Raw genomic sequence first — 19003 nt, 5'->3', positions numbered from 1 at the left:
CTTTCCTAAGTGTCACTTAAAGCAGAAAATCAGTAGTTCCAAATTAATATTCTATGTTGAAAATCACTGAAAATTAATCTGAATTTATATTAAATGTTCCATACATTAGCTCCCTTTTAATTCTGCTGACTGGTATTAAGTTTCCCAAGCCACCATAATCAAAACAGTTACGTTTGAACAAAGGAAAGACTGAAGGTCTTTTCTCTATGGGGAAGTCAAGGTTTAGGGGGGAACTCAATGAAGTATTCCAGTACTTAAGTATTTAAACACCATCTCGAAGAGGACAGAGGTTCTCCTTCCAAAAGGATCCTCATGGAGAAGACAAGGGACAATGGGTACAAGCTGCACCAACAGATAACAAAGAAACTTTTTAGTGAGAAAATTCAATCACTGCAACAACCGCCCCAGGAATATGGTGGAGTTTCTGCCACTGAAGGGTTTAAAGATGTGTGAAACAGAGTGCTAGATAATCTCATCTAGGCTCCCTTTCCCACAAAAGGCTGGACCAGGTGATCTTTTGTGGTCCCTTCCAACTGGAGCTGTTCTATGATTTTAGACTTCTGTTCTGCAAATCCTTCTCATGAAGAATAGTGGAAGAGCTGGATTGACATGATCAGACTGCAAATTGAATTATTTTCTTTTTTTCCCCTCTCAGATCCATTGGCCTAGTACACCTCAGCAGGCAGAAGAATGCATAATTAAAGGAAGAGATGCTGTAAGTATCATTATTAAAAATAAAATATACTTTAATTATACCAGTGGCTAGTCCAAAACAAGGATTCGGGCACCCCTAACTTCAGAGAGATTAAAGCACAGATATAATTCTAAGTGTTGTAGGTTAAAAGCATCTAACTACTCTCAACACACTAAATTTATTGGTTTAATTGCTCTTCAAACCCACTCATAAACACACAATGAACACTTTTGATCATCTGAACTTTCTTCTGATTCTTTTTCTTGGACTCTTAAAGAAGATGCCTTAATAATTCTCCTTTTCCATTTCTGTTTCTTTTTCTTGTCATACACATAGGATACCTTCTCCGTTTCACATTCCAGTTTATGTTTAAAGTTCTCATTTTCTTGAATACTTTTGGAAAAACAGTTAAATTATTAGTAATTATAGAATGCCCTCTAAGTTTTTTTGCCCTATAAGTTTCACGGTATATTAATAAAAATATTCTGTTTTAATGAGCCTCAGAACTGTTCTATTCTTTTGATTCAGTGCCTTGACTGTAATCAGTTCATGGGAAAAGACCTGAAAGCTCACTGACATACAGCAGCTGATAACACTGGCAGCACAGGATGAAAGTTCTTCTGGATGGGAGCTCTCTTTAATTTTACAGTGCACCAAGCTCATTATCTGCACCTCATAAACACACAGCGAGTACAACACCTAATAAATCCCACAGCTGAGAGAGCTCACACTGTACCAAAGGATTTGAAAATGATGATAGTTTTACGGCAACAGTGACAGGAATGTAGGACATGGAAGGGCACATACAAGCTTTTCCCACAAACACAACAAACAGCAGCCTTGGTGATAACCACAATATATTCCAGTAAGATTAAGAAGTTATAAAGATTTTTGCTGCAATACAAGCATGAGAGCTGTCCATATTAAGGAAATCAGTGAACAAGATTGGAAAATAATAATAATAATTAATAATAATAAAAAATAAATAATTCCAGCTTCTTAAACTCATCTGGCCTAGAACTGATCCTTTTTGAAGACTCTTAAAAGTTTATTGCAGTTTTTTCTGGATATTTATCTACCTTTTACAATTTTAGGTGACTTTGATTGAAAATAGTAATTTTCTACATTACCCAAACCTTATGGTTATATTAAATGAATCTGAAACCCCAATTATATGAGCTATATTTAATACCATCCCTCAGCATAAGCTGTTATTAGTTAGAGCTCTGTCATCTTTCTTTCACCTCTACATGATGGGATATATTTTCTAATACTTTTACAATATTCTTTAGGTTAAATTAATGCAGAAATAGGTACTGTTATTTCAATGCAAAGATATTCCCCTCGGAGTCATGAGTTTCCCTAAAACTCCAAAGTTCTGTAATCCAGTTTGTTATTATAAGTCTTCAAATTTGCATTGTAGTGAAAGTGGTCATTTAAAGATCTTCTTATGTTTCCCACATCTCTCTGCACTCTGAAAGTTTGGTAAAACTATTACTTTTATAGAAAATCCAGATCTTTAAAAGAAAGTGGAGTTGTCAATAAAAATATGTTAAAATTTTTAAAGCTGGAAATATTTTAATACCACATGCTATTCTGATCCTCCTATAAGACCTAATCATGTATGGACTATATGAAGGAGTAAGACTAATTAATATCAGGGAAACCTTGGTAATTTTCATCAATATGCTCAGTATTCATTAAGATAGATTGCTCAGCATTCATTAAGATAGATTCCTCAGCCTGAAATCTAAATTTGAATCAAAAACTTTCCTACTAAGTTTCTTCTCATCTTCATTTTTTTGTAACCATAAACCAATATTGACTTAATAGCATAATATCTTTAAATTAACACTTTCTCAGTTCTAACTTCTGGATGTTACTTTTTACACTGTAAAGTCTCATAAAAATATTACTCATTGTTATTTTAAACTTTTTTTCTTATTTCCATTCTGTTTCTTTTTTTTTTCCTTTGTAAAAGATCTGTTACTCAAGGCATAATTTAGTTGAGTAGAACTGATAATATTGTAATCAGCATTAAAATACTTCGTGCATACTCTGCTACCTCTTTCTATATAACAGAACAGGCCAGTTTTATGAGTTTTACAACCTTTAAAACTTATCAGTTCATGTTGTAGCAGTAAAACTGCAAGTATTGTATCAATAAACACACTTTCAGAGGTTGTAACAGAGTTGATAGGACAGTTAAAAAAGCCTTGTCTTAACAACACGTGCAGAATCTTAAAACCTGGCCATGCTTTTCTTATTTGTGTGAAGTCAAGGAAAAAAATCCTTCAGCTGTCATCCAGTGTGCCAGGAATCACACCTGTTAGCCTGTGGTGTAAGAGCATTCCATTCTTTCAATTACTTTATCAGAACTGGAAATCATTCAGATAAAGAAATCAAATTCTGGAGAGATGACTAACTCCTCCACATGGAGAAGTTTCAGATGAATAAAATTCCACAGATCTATTAATTTGGAGCATCCTGAAGACAACCCCAGTGTTTAATTAATTAATATAGTAGAAAGAACTCTTATTTTAATGTCCCTTTCGATGATGCATCTCTTCCTTGCTGTGTGATTAGTAGGGTCAGCAGCAATGCCTAGCTGCCTGACACTTCCCAGAACAGCACCTTTTGTCATGTGTTTATAAATGATCAAGTCTAGACATTTGGAATTACTTCTTTTCTATATTTGGTATCTTCCTTATCCTGTTTCTTTCTGCAGAATTTTTCCGACATTTCTATAAATGCACACAAAATAAAAAAATGTGTAGCCTTTGGCCATTTAAAAAAAAAAATCCTAAATCAATATAGTGATTTTGGCAGAATGATCAAGATCTGCAGGCATATGTGGATAAAAAAGGAAACCATAGAGTAAAGAACAGACCACCACTGAGAGCGAACAGAGGGAATAAGTCAGAAAGGTTATACTTGGAGGAGAGGGAGAATAAGGAACAGCATCAGTGCCCAGTGAAGCATCATTTAAAAACTGCAAGGTTTCATAAAATTCCTATGGAATACCATTTCGCTACCACCAGTCAGCAAATATTGTGAAATGATCATGCTCTGTTGTTGAGTGCTGATCCATGTATAGAGAATCACATCCCACTGATTTCAACCCATTCTTCTCCTTCTTAAAAAAAAAGAACAAATTTGTTTCAAATCAAAAAAGTCCAAAAGTAAAATATTGCAAGGTTGATTTTGTATGCATAATATTGAATTGCACAACAAGTTACCTGGCTGTGTAAGTTATCTACTTCTTTCAATTAGCATGATATATCTTCATGGTGGATGTTAAGGAGAATCATGTAACAAATAAGATTTTTTTCCCTTATTTGTTTGCTAGAGCACTTGGAAGACTTGAACTGAATGACATAAGCATTTGAAGAAAGAAGAAAGATGATTTCTTAGTTTTGAACCTAATGTGAATTTACGAGTGTTGAATTCTGCCCAGGAGTCCACTCCAGACTCATATTTTCTGTTCTTGCAGCTGGTTAATAAGACCCAGGATTGTTCTCAGAAAAAAAATCCAGCAGTCTGAAAACTAGAATAGTCATCAGTGAAGAACAGCAAATTTTCAAAAGGGAAATTCTTCCACTCTGTTTTACACATTCATTTTAGGATTGTATTATTGCCTTTTGGAGATGTCTGGCCTTCTTCATTGAAAAGGCCTAGGAGAATAGCATAAATTACATGTCTAAATTCTAGAGGAGCTAAAGTTATCTAAAATTAATTCCATTTTAATAGTCTTAAATTTTATGTGACTATCTTAAAACCCACTGTCTGAGTTGCAGAAATGTTGAGCAATGAATGGAAATGAGCAGGATTTTGCTCCCAACATAGAAATCATTGCAAAATGTAAAATACTCTGTAAAACCAAGCCCCAGGAGTCCCAAAATCAATGGATACTTTTATCTCACTGTCTCCATTTCTAGTTTAGTACAGCAAAAATAATGACCCCACATCTCAAAGGGATGTTTGAAAATGTTTTAATTGTAATATTTATGAAGCTGCAAATACACTAATGAGTCCCAGAGTACTGCCCTGTGGGAAACGAATATTTCTTCTTCAAAGGAGAGTTTAAACAGTGGCAACAGATAAAGTATGAGGCCATACAATATAAAAAAATATTGATTAGCAATTAATTATGCAAGAAATTAATGGTGCAGTGGTTTTATTAATAAAAAAGTAAGAAAAATGTTATTTTTCTTGTGATAAAGTTTATTAAACATGAGAGAGAATCCATTTGCTGACTGTTCACATCTTCTGCTCTGATTCTAATGTCTAGTATATCTATCTAATAATAATACTTAGTAAAACTAATATTTAGACTTTCAGAATATCTCTGAGATTAAAGAAGCGTGAAAGTGTGTTTTATAACTTTGTAACTCCTAACTGGTTAAGCATCTAAAGTAAATTATAATAAATCAGTGCTCTAAACTTGCTTTTTTCCTGTAAAAATGTCCATCTGAGAAACTGGTGGCACAGAGTTACTGGCATGAAGCAAAATAAAATAAAAAGATTCAATACCAGAACATCACCAAAGGACACATAAGGTATAAAAAAAAATTAAAAAGGTAATATTTTCCTGTGTTTATTTTTCATATAATCTAGGATGAATGTGCAAATTACATCCGTGTCCTTCACCGATATAACAGAACGCATCTTCTGGCTTGTGGAACGGGAGCTTTTGATCCCCTCTGTACTTTTATAAGAGCTGGACATCCATCAGAGGTAAGAAATTTGGATCACAGTATTTACTCTTTTGTTCTGGATTCCAGCAAAGCCTTTAGGGTTAAAAGTAAGTATTTAAATTCAATTGCTAACAGTTCTCATACAAACAATACAGTAGATATTTTCACTGATGAAATTTAATGCTGGTCTAAAATTTAGTTTGTGCCTAGAGGAACACACTGATATTTGAAAGCATATTCTGGAGAATTATACAAAGAATTCAAAGACTTTTTCATCTTGTGATTTTTTTTTTTTTAATTAGATAAAGTGGTATAGAAATTCTTAGGAAAATAATAAATATTTTTAGGGTTTTTAAATCTGTGGAGGTTTTGGTTTTTGGTTTTGTGGTTTTTTTTAATGAAATAATGCATCATACATCAAAATATGTATTAGTTTAATGGGAGATGGAACTCTTTAACAAATCTTTGTTAAATTCAGCCTATGTTGGTCCTGTTCAGCAAGTGCATGTTAGCTCCTTAATGATGTTTATAGCTGAGTGAAATAGTACTGCAAAGAAGATCAATAAGTGGAACATATAATCAATATTGTGAATGTATTTCTTATTTAAAGATAGAAATTGTTTAGATTTTTTAGAAATTGGGATTCTTCTGTCTCAGTTATATGTCTCAGCAGAAATACCAATCTCTTATTTTAAATTCTTGTGAAAAACTCCTTGGGCATTAAACCTAATCCTGATGATATGCAACCTATATGTTGCTACATGGAAGCCAAATGCTGACTGGCTGATCCTGGTTACATCCTGCTTCCTTTCAGCCTTGTTTCATTGCACTCCCATTGCCAGTTTTAAAAACATACAAAGTTTAGGAATATATTTCAAATTTTTGACATGAGTTAAAAACTTTTAGAAAGGCTGTATTTCTACAACTGTTATGATATTTGAATTTGTGGACAAATTATAAATTACATTGCTAGATCTGGACCTTGAATGTCTAGACTTAGTGAAAACTGGACACTGAAAGTTATCCCTTGTCATACATTTAGCAATGCTGAAGAAATAATTACTTCAGTTATAAGGTAAAACCACTTTTAATGAATTGCACTGCTATCCAAGCTGCCCTGCAGTCAGAAGAGGATTTCACTTGGCTATTAAAGGCACATGTGATGACCACTTTAAGAATCTGACTAGGGATTCTTGGAAATGCACTTTGTGAGGTGGGACTTGATAGATAGAGATGATCTGTAGCCCAAATGTAAGATTGTTTTTAACTGCCAGGAAGAGTTGCTGGTCAATGGTCTTGCTTACTTGGTTCACATAATGTGTCCTGATAGAGCTAAGCACTTACGGTGCTGAAGCCAAAGGACCCCCCAAGAGATTCTTGCTTTCCCTTATGTCCAGGAGCTCTTGGCTCAAATAAATATGAATTGCAGATATAAAGCTTTTTAAAGTGTACTCAAATAAATCAACTATGGTATTTACTTCAGTAAAATGTTTTTGAATAATCTTTCCTGAGTGAAGATGCATCCTTCTGAAAAAACAAACTAGAAAATAACCAGAAACAATCTCCAAGGATCCAGTCCATGCTGTGCACTTCCAACTGCTGTCAAAATGAAAAGCATCTCAGAGGTTAAGACTCCAGCACAATACTTAGATTTGCCATTGTATGAATTGCAGAAACCTACTATCTTCTGAAATTAAGGAAAGAAGCAAATATTAAGCGATGTTAAAACAAGGCAACTTTGAATGTCTTCTTTGCTCCTCTCATGAACCTCCTGTCAGGCTTCCTGGGAAAGTTTTAAGGAAGTAGTGTCTGTATATTTAGGAACACTATTTTAGAAAGCATAAACAACAGACTAATTAAAATAGAAACCAAACAAACAAAGAATGAGAAACAAGACGTATATAAGAATGTGTGGCCTGTGATCATCCCCTTATCTATCACTGTCCTTCCTTCCCTTATTTTTGTTTGTTATTCTCTCTTGTCAAACTGAGGTTCTAAAATTTTACCCACACTGAAATCATGGGAAAATTACCATTATTTTTTTTTTGTGTAGACCATCAGGAAATATATTTGTTACACTAATAAGTAACTCTATTAGTTTCCATTATCTGAAAAACTGAGCATCAGGATTAAAAAAGACAGGTGCCATTTGTATGGTAGGTTAAAAATAGCACATGGTATGTGTTTGAGCAGGTAAATTGTAATCTTGCTTTCTTTGATAAGGACATCATGCAACTGCAGGAAATGAAAGGAGAAGATCCTTCCTCAGAAAACTGAAGTTCAGTCTCTGTTGATCTCCCTGATCAGAGAATCGTCATCCAATGACTTCCCATTACTGTACCCTATTACTTCCACCTCATCTCTCTGGCCATTTTCTCACTTTCTGACTGTCACAGAAAAGAGAGTAGCAAATAAAACAGTCCTAAAAATATTAATTATACTATAGTAATCAATTTATAAACAGGACAACACCATCTTTGTTTAAAAACTAGTAAAACATTTAAATTGAAGAGTAAACACTGATTAATAATATGAATTTATATTCAATTCAATGCAATTCATAATAACAATACTTTACTGTGGCAGTGGCGAGGCACTGGAATGGGTTTCCTGGAGAAGCTGTGGATGCCCCATGCCTGGAAGTGTTCAAGGCCAGGTTGGATGAAGCTCTGAGCAACCCAGTCTAGTGAAATGTGTCCCTGCCCATGGCAGAGGGATTGGAAGGAGATGATCTTTAAGGTCTCTTCTAACCCAAATGATTTTATGATTCTATAATATGCAGCTGTCTGTAAGGAACATTTTTCAAATGTTGACATTTTTTTGTAAAATATATTGAACTTTGGGATAAGTGAAATTTATCTTTGATCTGCAAACTAAATTGCTTCTGAACAGGATCTCTTTAAGTAGCACAAGGTATATTTGAAGCTTATACACATTTGAACAATGACACTTTTCAGACATATTGAGGTATAAAGTGTGGGAGGTAAAAAGGGGGGGAGCCCTTATAACAGACTTATGTGTGTCCAGACACCCAGCTAACCCAGCATATGGAGCTAGATTCACACTTCCATATGGAACTATGAATCAACAGTATCAACATAGAGAAATACTCGCTCTGTGGTCAGGGAGCTAAACTATAAGTTTCAATAGCACTTCCTGAGCCGATGGCAGAGAGAGGATGTGACCCTCTCAGTAAAAACTGCAGGGTTCTTAAGTTACAAACTATATATAAATACAAATTAGAGATTATTTTAGAGAGATATTTAAGCACATGATAGAATAGCAGAATTGTATTTTCTGCAATATTACATGTTCCAATTTACTGATCAGGTCAAAGAGAAGCAATCTTTTGGAACTCACTGTCCAGTTAAGGTTCTTGACCTCGGTGATCCCTAGTCCAATTTTGCAGAGATACTTATTTTGTTGTTGACTTGCAACAAAAGTTTACATAAAGTCATCCATTTCTGAATAGCCATTTGGTAAGAAAATGAAGCATTGCTGAATTTACTTTGAACAGTGAAAATATCCTAAAGCCATGATCAGAATCATACTGTATGACATTCTGATTCTGTATTTAGCATGGTTTTGTGAGGCGTAATACAGTTTATGAAAAGGAGCATTCAGGCTCCTGTATAATGTCTTACATTCTTATGCAACCACAAATTCATATTTTCATATCAAAACTAGGTTTAAGTTGTGTCTTGCGGAACACTGAGCTCTTGTCAACAAATCATGAAGTCAAAAGGAGATTTTTGTCTCCAAAAATAGGCGGAATTTGATTGCCCCATTGGCAGATCATTACTTCTTGGAACTACCTGAAAACCAGAACCTCTTATGTTCACAAAAAAACACTGTAAAAGTATCCATTCCCCAACCAGTCTCTGTAGAAAATATTAATCTTACCATGCAGTGATTGAAATGTGTTTTGAAATCTTTCATATGCACATTGTGCTACAATATATTATACTGGTTCAATTGCTCCTTTTGTACTTTTCATGGTTTATAAAAATTTAATGGCACTATGCATTTTGTCTTAATATGTTAATCATAGAAAACAATAAGAAATAAATATTGGTTTTATTAAATTCTACATCAAGCTTTACAGAATCACAGAAAACACTGAGTTGAAAGGGACCCACAAGGATCATCAAGTCCAACTCTTAGCCCTGTGTAGGACCATCCCCAAGAGTCGCACCCTGTGCCTGAGAGCGTTGTCCAAACACTTCCTGAACTCTGTCAGGTTTGGTGCTGTGACCACCTCCCTGGGGAGCCTCTTCCAGTGCCCAGCTACCCTCTGGGTGAAGAACCTTTTCCTAACATACAACCTAAACATCTCCAACACAACTTCAGATCATTCCCTTGGTCCTGTCACTGGTCACCACAGAGGAAAGATCAGTGCCTGCCCCTCCTCTTCCCTTTGCAGGGAAGTTGTAACTGCAATGAGGTCTCCCCTCAGTCTCCTCCAGGCTGAACAAACAAAGCACCCTCAGCCACCCCTCACAAGCTTCCCTTCAAAGCACTTCACTATCCTCATTGCCTTCCTTTGGACATCCTTTAATAGCTTAGTATTTTTCTTAAATTGTGTTGACCAAAACAATAAACTCATGTTGTACCACCACAGTATAAACAAATATATTTATCTAAATCAAATTACTTATAAATTCTGTGATACACTATCCATTTGAAAGATTAAATATATAATGATTTACTGCAGTCATTCTGTTGCAATATTGGTTTAATTGATGTAGCTTTGGAACTTCATGCTGTTCTCTTTTGTAAAGCTGTTGTCAGCTCTCTTTCTAAAAATATGCAAGTATAGTCACTGACAGCAGCTTTTTATCTTTTTCCCTGTTTCTAATTCATTTGACCCTGATGAAAATTTCTTTCTCAAATTTAAACATTTCAGCAAAATACCCAATTTTTTTTTTTTGCCATTTAGAAATAAATTACAAATTAGGAAAAATAGGAGTGCTGACTTTACAAACTGAACTATTGTTGTTTGAAAAAGACATGTTACAAAATTTTGTCCAAGAAAACATGAGCAAGTTAAATACCAGCCAGTAAGTGAGTTCATTTTCTCTGACTTCATGAAATGCTTTTAAATGTCAAAAATCCATGCAGGACAGAAAAGGTTGGGTTCCTCCAGTTTCTATTTGTCTATCATCCAGAAATAAAGGGGAGTTCATTAAAATAACTATTATTTTTCTTGAAGAAAGCAAAATTCAGAGATTCTGCACCCCAAATTTCTCATGAGGAATTGCATACATATCCTTACCATGTACTCTGTGAGAAAAAACCTGAGATGAATATTCAAACCAAATACAGAAGATGAAGAAAAGTGCAGAAAAAAACCCCAAACTTATTTTGCTTCCATTCTCACCAAACTGATATTTGTCCCTCCTGTTGACTTTGATGTAGGGTGGGGCAGAGGAGGGGGGGAAGCATCTGCATTCAGTCTCTTCCTTTTGTATTTATATAAAATTCTCAGTTTTGGCAGGATGTGATGACTGCTAAAAGAAGTGATTTCTGTCTCAGTCTATGTTTCTCCACATCTGGCTGCTGGTAAAACAGTACTGCACTTCTGTTCCAGATAGCTCAAAACACCCTAGGTGAATTTTGATGAAACTAAGATAAATCAAGTGATCTATCTGCAGGTAGGCAATGATTTTATCTTTCTGAGTTATCTGTTCAGCAGAACAACAGGTTGTAGGGATGCTCCAGAGGCCTTTTAATGATTCAGGCTGCCTTATGCACTAACTCACAAAGCACCTTTAACAAGTCCTCATGGGAGTTTCACAAAGTACAGCTAAGGAAATTACTCTGCCTCCACAGGACATGAAAAATGAGTGGAAATTTTAAAAGAAAACAATGCACAGAAACAATATCCTAAGTTTTTGCAAACTATGTGGTGACAAGATAGAGCTGATTCCCGGACAGGAAGGCATCTCTGCATGACAAAACCTGTTGAGGGAATGAAGTTTATGGGAAAACACAATGCATGAAGGATTTTTCTTCTAGAACACCCTGTAAATTTTTAATTTATACATGAAGCTGGCAGAGTGCCATTTTCAGTGCCTCATTTAACTCAGTAAACTGCCTACAGCTGTATTTCTCCACTTCAGAGGCTGATGGACTAAGTCACCCTTTCCACAAAATACACCGGTGGTTTTTGGGAGTCTCCCCTAAGTGTTCCTAATCTGATGTATTCCTTATTATGCTATTTGCTCTTCAGTTAGCCAGCTGAGATTCTGGTTATCAGGGAAGACCAGCTCTAAAGCTAAGACTTTAGTCCTATTAGAAAGGACTTGACTAAAGGGTCCTCCAAGCAAACAATATACAATATCACCTATAGCTCACTAAAGGCAAGTTGGAACTTTTTCTTTCTAATTAATGTTATCCTTAATATTTTTTGAGTGTGGGCAAGGGCACCTCTTTTTCTATATATTCTGTATTTCAGTGCAAAACCAGGATAAGGTCCAATTGTGCAATAAGCTCTCCATTTGTCTCTCTATACCAACCAAATGCAGACAACACAAACTCCTCAGCTTTTGCTTTAATAAACTGAAGGGAATTCACATGCAAGTTAAGAGAGAATGTGCCAGTTACTTCTCAGTTTAATTTTTCCATGACATAATTCTTCTGCTCTTGACCAGACTTTGGTAATGCCATCATTCTTCCAGCTTTGTCGAGAAACAAAATTGTGGACTTATTTATACCTATTATTTTAGGATATTGTTTCTGACGTATTTTTATAATGAAAACAAGAAATGGTCTGCCAAGTTACTCCCTGTACATGCTTGTTCCTATTACCTCATCTCCACTCTCTGTTTGCAGAGGATTAGGGAGGAAGAACATCTGGTTTCACTGATCAAATAGAAGTGGGTGTTGGTCAATCCTTAATTAGATAGAATTTGTGACAAGTTCTTCCCCTGAAAATATTTTCTTAGAGACCCAGTATCCCTTTGCATGGGTGAAAAACCACCAGTTAGAACACCATCCACTAAAAATATATAAAACTCTATCAAGTAAGAAACATACTGTCATAAAATCTTTTACCAGATCTTTTACATCACCTAGTCTGAATGCCCACATCACAGGCTGTTGAATTTCAACAAAACATGAAAAAGCCCCAACTTTCATTTAGACTAAAGAATTTCAGGTTTCAGAAGTTGAATTTCATTTCAATAGAGATTAAAATGGTACCTAAATCATAATAGACAAGAAAATTATTAGACGAAAATTACATCTATGCTCACAGCAAACAACAAAGGTGCTGCACAGAAAATCTTTAATTGCTTACTATGTTAGGAAATAGCCACTTATTCAAAGTTAAATTTTTCTGACTTCAGCTTCCTGTCATTTAACTTTGATATGCCTTTGATAGCAAAAGTTCAAAAGTCTCCCACTATCTTTTCCACATCTTTTCCACATGTAAGTACCTATGCACAGAGATCAAGCCACCTCTTCACTTTTTCTTGATAAGCTGAATAAATATAGGTCCTTAAACCTCCCATCACAAGGATTCCTCAGTCTTATTTGTGTCCTTCCTTTGAACTCTCTTCAGTATTTTCACATCTTCTGGAAGTGCAGACACTAGAGCCGCACATGCTATTCAGTGGTGTGTGTACAGGCCAGGTCACTTCCCTACCTCTGTTTGAGATTCCTCTTTCATGGACTCAAGTGCTGAGTTCTTGGCACAGCATCACAAGGAGAAAACTCTTTTTAGCATTTTTTATTTGACCTGAAGTTCTCTGGAGCAAAAAGTTATCCCAATTTACACACTTGGCTGAACCACCCAATTATCAGTCTGGTACAACAAAGTAAATGAAGAGATTCCTGGGGATGCCTGTCACTGTCATCTGTCTGGGATTTCCAAGATCCCAAATGAGGTGTCTCAGCCTAGTACCTGAAAGTGGTCTGAACGAGAATCTGAACTTCCATCTTCTAAGTTGTTCTGATGTACTTCAGACATACACTGTGTTCCTTATTCCAAGATGTAACACTTAGGATAGTGTAGTATTAAACTCTGCTTAGCAAGCTTCTGATTTTTAATTTGGTATTCAAAGCATTATATATTTTGAGCCCTCATTAAGCTCTTCTCTTCATTATTTAAGCCTCCCCAGGCTTTTTATAGACTTTACTAGAAAAGAAGTCATATGATTGTTTAAATCACTACTAAATAAAAGAATCATCTTTCTAACAAAACCAAAATTTAGCCAAACTTTCAGTATAGGATTCATCAGTGATACTTCATAGCAACTGTACTTTGATATATGTCAGCAGTTTGTATTTCTTAACAACTCTACAATGCATGGTCTCATCAAATAGCTATGTACAAAGTGAAAATGCCCTAGAGAAAAAACACAAGTATTTTGTATCCACACAGTTGTTCTTATCAGTCATTCTTATGTCTTGTAACCTACAAAAGGTTTGTTTGACAGTACTCTCCATCCTTAAAATTAGGTGAATGATATTCATTACTTTTGAATATTGCCTAAATAAGGCCATACATGAAGTATAAGTTCAATTTGGAAGATTGGTAGAGAATGTGAATTGATCAACCATATGAAATGAATTTTCCATCATATTAGATCTACCCTTCGTAAGATTAAACACAGATGGTCCTGGGAGAATGAATCCATACAGAGGAATAATACTATTATCCAAAAGAGAAAGAAATCCTCCACCTGTGTGGTAATTTGGTGGTGGTAACTGAAATATTCCATTATAATGATTTTTAGATTCTGCCACTTTTATTTATGAAGGAAAGTATTTTTCCAAGTGACAGCACCTGGTGAGATCTATGTCATTGTTTGAAGAGTGGAGGTACTGCCCAATAGGATGTTAGTCATCATAATTATAACTAGAAAAAATGAACAGTGGGAGTGTTTAGTTAATATTTTTGTAGGTTTAAAGATGCACCCTTAATATTGTATAATCCTTCTTTGGCTGATGACTGAAAATTTTTATTTGATTGATATGTATATAGAAAAATTATTTTAGCTTAAATGATGAACTAAAAAGAAGTATTGCTTGCAGTTCATCTATGTCATCAGGAGACAGTGGATCCACTCCTCTGCTCTTTCTTCTAGAATGGTCAACTTAGGCATCCCCTGTTGAAACTCTGCCAAAGGGCTGTTGGCTGTCTAAGACTCCACACTATGGAGACAACCAGAACTTCCCCAGGGTATTTGAGTCCTTCTGAAGTCCATTCTCAACTCAATGTAGGTGTTTTCCTTTCCATACCAAATGCATCTCTTCCTCCTTCCATCATGAAAGCTCAAACCACAGACCTGCATTCTTCCTTTTTTTTTTTTTAAATTTTTTGTGACCTTAGTTCCCAGCTGTTATTACATGATATTTGCTCTGACGTGACTCTCACAACCTCAACACAAGTTTAGCCTGCCAAAATCATGGAAAATGAAAAGTGTCAGTTAGTGAAGCTCTGTATAAAAACTGTGCATTTCCCCACACAAGTCCCTTCACTTCCATATAGCACTTGTGTACTATCTTTAACTTGTCTTTCACTGGGTCATAAGTCTATATCACCATCTACAGCTATTCATACATTTTAATTCTAGGGAGTCTTTATGTGGTTCCTGGAACTTTCATACTTATTAACTATCACTTTATTGCAATATAATAATGATTTCTAATGATTTTTTTTCCTTGCCATAGGACCCTAATGAGCCTATGTTTCCAGTTTAAGGTCACACAAACATGTCTCTTCTGAAACTCTGACCAATTCAGTCACTGCTGCTGAAACACTCTGAACTGCTAAGGGTAAATGCCTCTGATTTTTATGTGCAGTGAGGTTGGCTCTCTTTTTCTTTTGCCAGATTTTTTCACATTCATTGAAGCAGGAAAATAATTTTTTTGTGTCACTTTAGGCCAGATATTTTGACACAAGTCACAAATTGCTAATCCTTTTGCAAACTCAGACAGCAGTCTGACATAGCTCTAGATTTTAAACACATTTTCAGATCGGAGCTCTATGTGTCTTAGTCATTTAACTGTGTAATAAGATGCATAGACCTGAAAAATGCATCTGAATTTTTAGGGAGGATTTAATGTCTGTAATATTTTATGCACTCTCAGCCCATAGGATGATTGATCTTTTCAGTATGTCACTGGATAGTAAAGAGGATTGAAAACAGATCCTCAGAAGAAATACTACCTCCAAAATAATCTTAATTATGTCAAATAGAGGAGATCTGACTATTTCAGACGCTTTGGAGGACTCTATTTCTAATATTGTATCCCCATTTGACTTGGAAAATAAAGCTGGTTGAATGCTGAAAGTATAATTTTCACAGTTAATAATCGTCTGACAACAAGCAGAGATGTTTTGTGAGTGTTTAGATCCTTTTGAAAATTAATGTTTGGATTATTTGAAGAAGACATTACATGAAAAGTTCTTTCACTGTGGGACCATCCTTGCCTTATTCACCTAAATACCTGGATGCCTGTTTTATGTTGGCTTAAATAGGACAGTGTGTTGCAATAGGAATTTATTAGTATTATTATAAGTATTTGATGTGCAGGTTTCTTTATATAAATTCAATTTTATTAAATAATTTTCCACTGGGTTAAAGATTTTTAATTTTTTCAATTAGTTATTTGGTTTGGTATCAATTAGATACCTACCTAATGTTTGGAACTATATTTATCAGATACTGCTAATACACATTTTTCTTAGCACCAAAATTTAGTCTGCTTAAATACAAAAGGCTGAATCATATGAGACACCTTTTCAGGCCTGACCCAGTGAGTTATTTTCTGCTGTTATACAAGGACAAAATATTTTGCTGTACATCTCTTTTACCACGTGCCTTCTTGATGAGGCAACTGTAAAGATTAAGACAGGTCATGGAGTTGAAAGTTCATTTTGGAGACTTATATTTGAATTATATTTTCTGCTGATTTACAGACATGTTCTGTGATTTTTCAGATTTTTTTTAATGGGGAAGTCAGGGTTCATCCTTCCTAAAAGAAGCCTCTGCACAGTGTACTCAGTATGTCTTTCTAAGTTGAAATAAAAAATGTAAGGATAAGTAAGTATACAAGAAAGAAGAAAAAGATTGAAAAATACTGTATTGAGAATGTACAGAACAAAAGATTATTTGCAAAAATGTGTCATGAATTTACACTTAAAACACTATAGTGTTCTACAGAGAGAGAATAGAAATCAAGATGAGATTTATTCTCTATATTAGACTTCACTGTCTGCTGTGGTCACAAAATTTCTCTGGATTCACTCAGTATACAGTTTCTCACAAGAGAAATCTTACAAATCTTATATTTTATTAATTTTGAAATAATTTTTTTGGTTTCTCACATTAGGCTGTGTGACTGAGCACGGATGTGGAAAATGACACTTTAAAGATGCATTGCTAAGGTTAAACCATACTCAGAATTGATTTGAATAAATGGGAAAGTAAATATGGGCAAAAAATGTATTCTTTGCTTAGAAACAGAACACCTAACATGTTAAATATTTTTAAATTTTATTTTCTACAAAATAAGGTCTATTACTGTCTCAGAGCTTTCATAAATTACATTGATTTCCAGATTCTAAAGACAATTGATTAAGCTGCAACTACGTCGCCCTGTGCACCTAACTTAGTAAAGATTTCAAATCACAGTTTGTCACTTGTTATTTTATTGCTTTGTCACTTGGCTTTTAAGACACTATTAGGAAAAAAAGAAAGAAACACACGTGGAACAAATGAAACCTAGATTTTGGGACAAGTTTCTCTGTCGTTCTCATAAAGAGAAAGGGCAAAATTGCAAAAGACTTCAGTGTGAGAGGATACAACCATGCAAGGGAAACTAACCTCACAGACATTGCACAGAGGTTTGAGGAAAACTTCTGAACAGGCTGTCCTCAGAGTAGGGATTTGCACATCCCCTTGACAGCCCTCTCCCTTCCATACCCTCGCTATTTGCAGCTCTCCCTCTTGCTCCTGGCTTCAGTCTACAGCTCTGACAACCTTTGGTGAAAGCCCCCACTTTACCAGGGCACTCAGTAAGCCAGTCCATCGGGATGTCCTTTCTGTGCAGAGTCAGTGCCTCCCACTGTGTCCCATCCCTTCCCAAGAGTCCTCCACCTCAAACAGGGCACTGTGATAAAATATGGTAAATCTTTGGTGTCTACACTCCCTTTTCTGGTGTTTTAAGAATTACTTGAATACAGAAAAGAGCTCATCATATGACACTAGCACTACATGGCTTTATTAAGAATTCTAAAAGAGAATTTCTCATAATTTTAAACAGAGCAGCGCATCTTTATTTTACACTTCCCCATTCAATTCACTTTGCATGTGAACCTTTTTATTCCTAGTTCTTTTCATAAAAGTATAAATTACATGACCCCTAGAAATTAAATGCAACAAACAGCTCTTGCATGTATATCATTCTTACTCTAAGGTTGAAGAACTATGAAATCATTAAAGCTAAGAATGAATTTTGTCCAATGCCTTAGAGTAATAGTGAATAGCATAGCCAGTGTTTAAACCCATATTCACAAAAATCTGCACAGCCTCTCTCCACAGTACTCTAAATATGATTTACTATTCAGAAATGTAAGTAACATCGACTTCTTAAGAAAAAAAAAAAAAAGAAAAAAAAAAATCAAAACATACCACACACAAGAAAAAATAAAATCAAAACAACCAGGAAACAGTACCAACCACAAAAATGCACAAGTCTCCTGGAGAACAGAGTGGTGGTACTGTTGGAGCACATGCACACACAGTTAAGGATGCAATTTAAGGTTATGAAATGGTTTCAATCTCCTTTAAAAAAATGCCTATATGATATATTTTTTTTACCCAGAAAATAATAAAAATTTAAATTGAAAAAAAAAACCAACCAAACAAAAAAAACACCAAACACAAACGCTTAAAAAAATCAATTTTTCTCTCATAAAAATAATATCCTAGTAAAACACAACAAAAGTCTCTGTATTTTTAAGTCCCTGGTTTAGGAAAAAGGTACAGCCATTGTATTAATGTTGAGAATAGGCTTAAGTACTTTGATGGATAGGAATGGAAGTAAGCATATGTTTTAAATTAATCTCATGCATAAGTGTTGTCTTGAACCAGAGCAAAGCAGCACTTGGCATAAGTGAAAGCAAAAGTTAAATTCAGTCTTTAAATTTTAATGTCTCTGATTGACCTTTCCTTTCACTATTGTTTATAGCCCACATTATTCTTCATTGTCTAAAATTATCAATTCACATCAAGTTAATGGCAAAATGCTTGATGCCTTGGAAATATCTTCTATTTTTTTAAAAGAACATTATTATTGTAATAATAGTTGAAAGTGTATTATATTTCCTGAGTCATTGGTATTATAAATCAAACCCAGAACCCCATTTCTTTTCCCAGGCTACATGCAGAAATACGTAATTCCACTCCCAGCCCTCCATATGTGCTTTTGCATAGTTTTTACCCTAACTGCTGAAAAATGCCCATAAAATAAATTGTGATGTGGAATTGATGTGCTGTATAATCTGTGAGGAAACTGTCAGTTTTATTCTGACATTTCTCAAGGGATTCCAATGTCACAAACTGCAAGGAGGGTTAGAATTATGGAATTAGCCTTCAAA

At 34.9% G+C, this 19003-nt stretch overlaps 1 protein-coding gene across 1 annotated transcript in view; it reads left to right on the top strand.

Moving 5' to 3' along the window:
- Nucleotides 1–19003, top strand: part of SEMA3E (semaphorin 3E) — a 136056-nt gene that overhangs the window by 76858 nt on the left and 40195 nt on the right. Inside the window, exons 3-4 of the mRNA XM_027883659.1 lie at nucleotides 656–715; nucleotides 5312–5431. Coding sequence (XP_027739460.1) covers nucleotides 656–715; nucleotides 5312–5431 — 180 coding nt within the window. The remainder of the gene's footprint in view (nucleotides 1–655; nucleotides 716–5311; nucleotides 5432–19003) is intronic.

This window comes from Empidonax traillii, unplaced genomic scaffold, assembly GCF_003031625.1.
Source record: "Empidonax traillii isolate 1590-97213 ecotype Southwest subspecies unplaced genomic scaffold, ASM303162v1 scaffold131:size1687323, whole genome shotgun sequence".
Lineage (NCBI taxonomy): Eukaryota > Metazoa > Chordata > Aves > Passeriformes > Tyrannidae > Empidonax > Empidonax traillii.
This window is presented reverse-complemented; position numbering and strand designations above follow the sequence as displayed.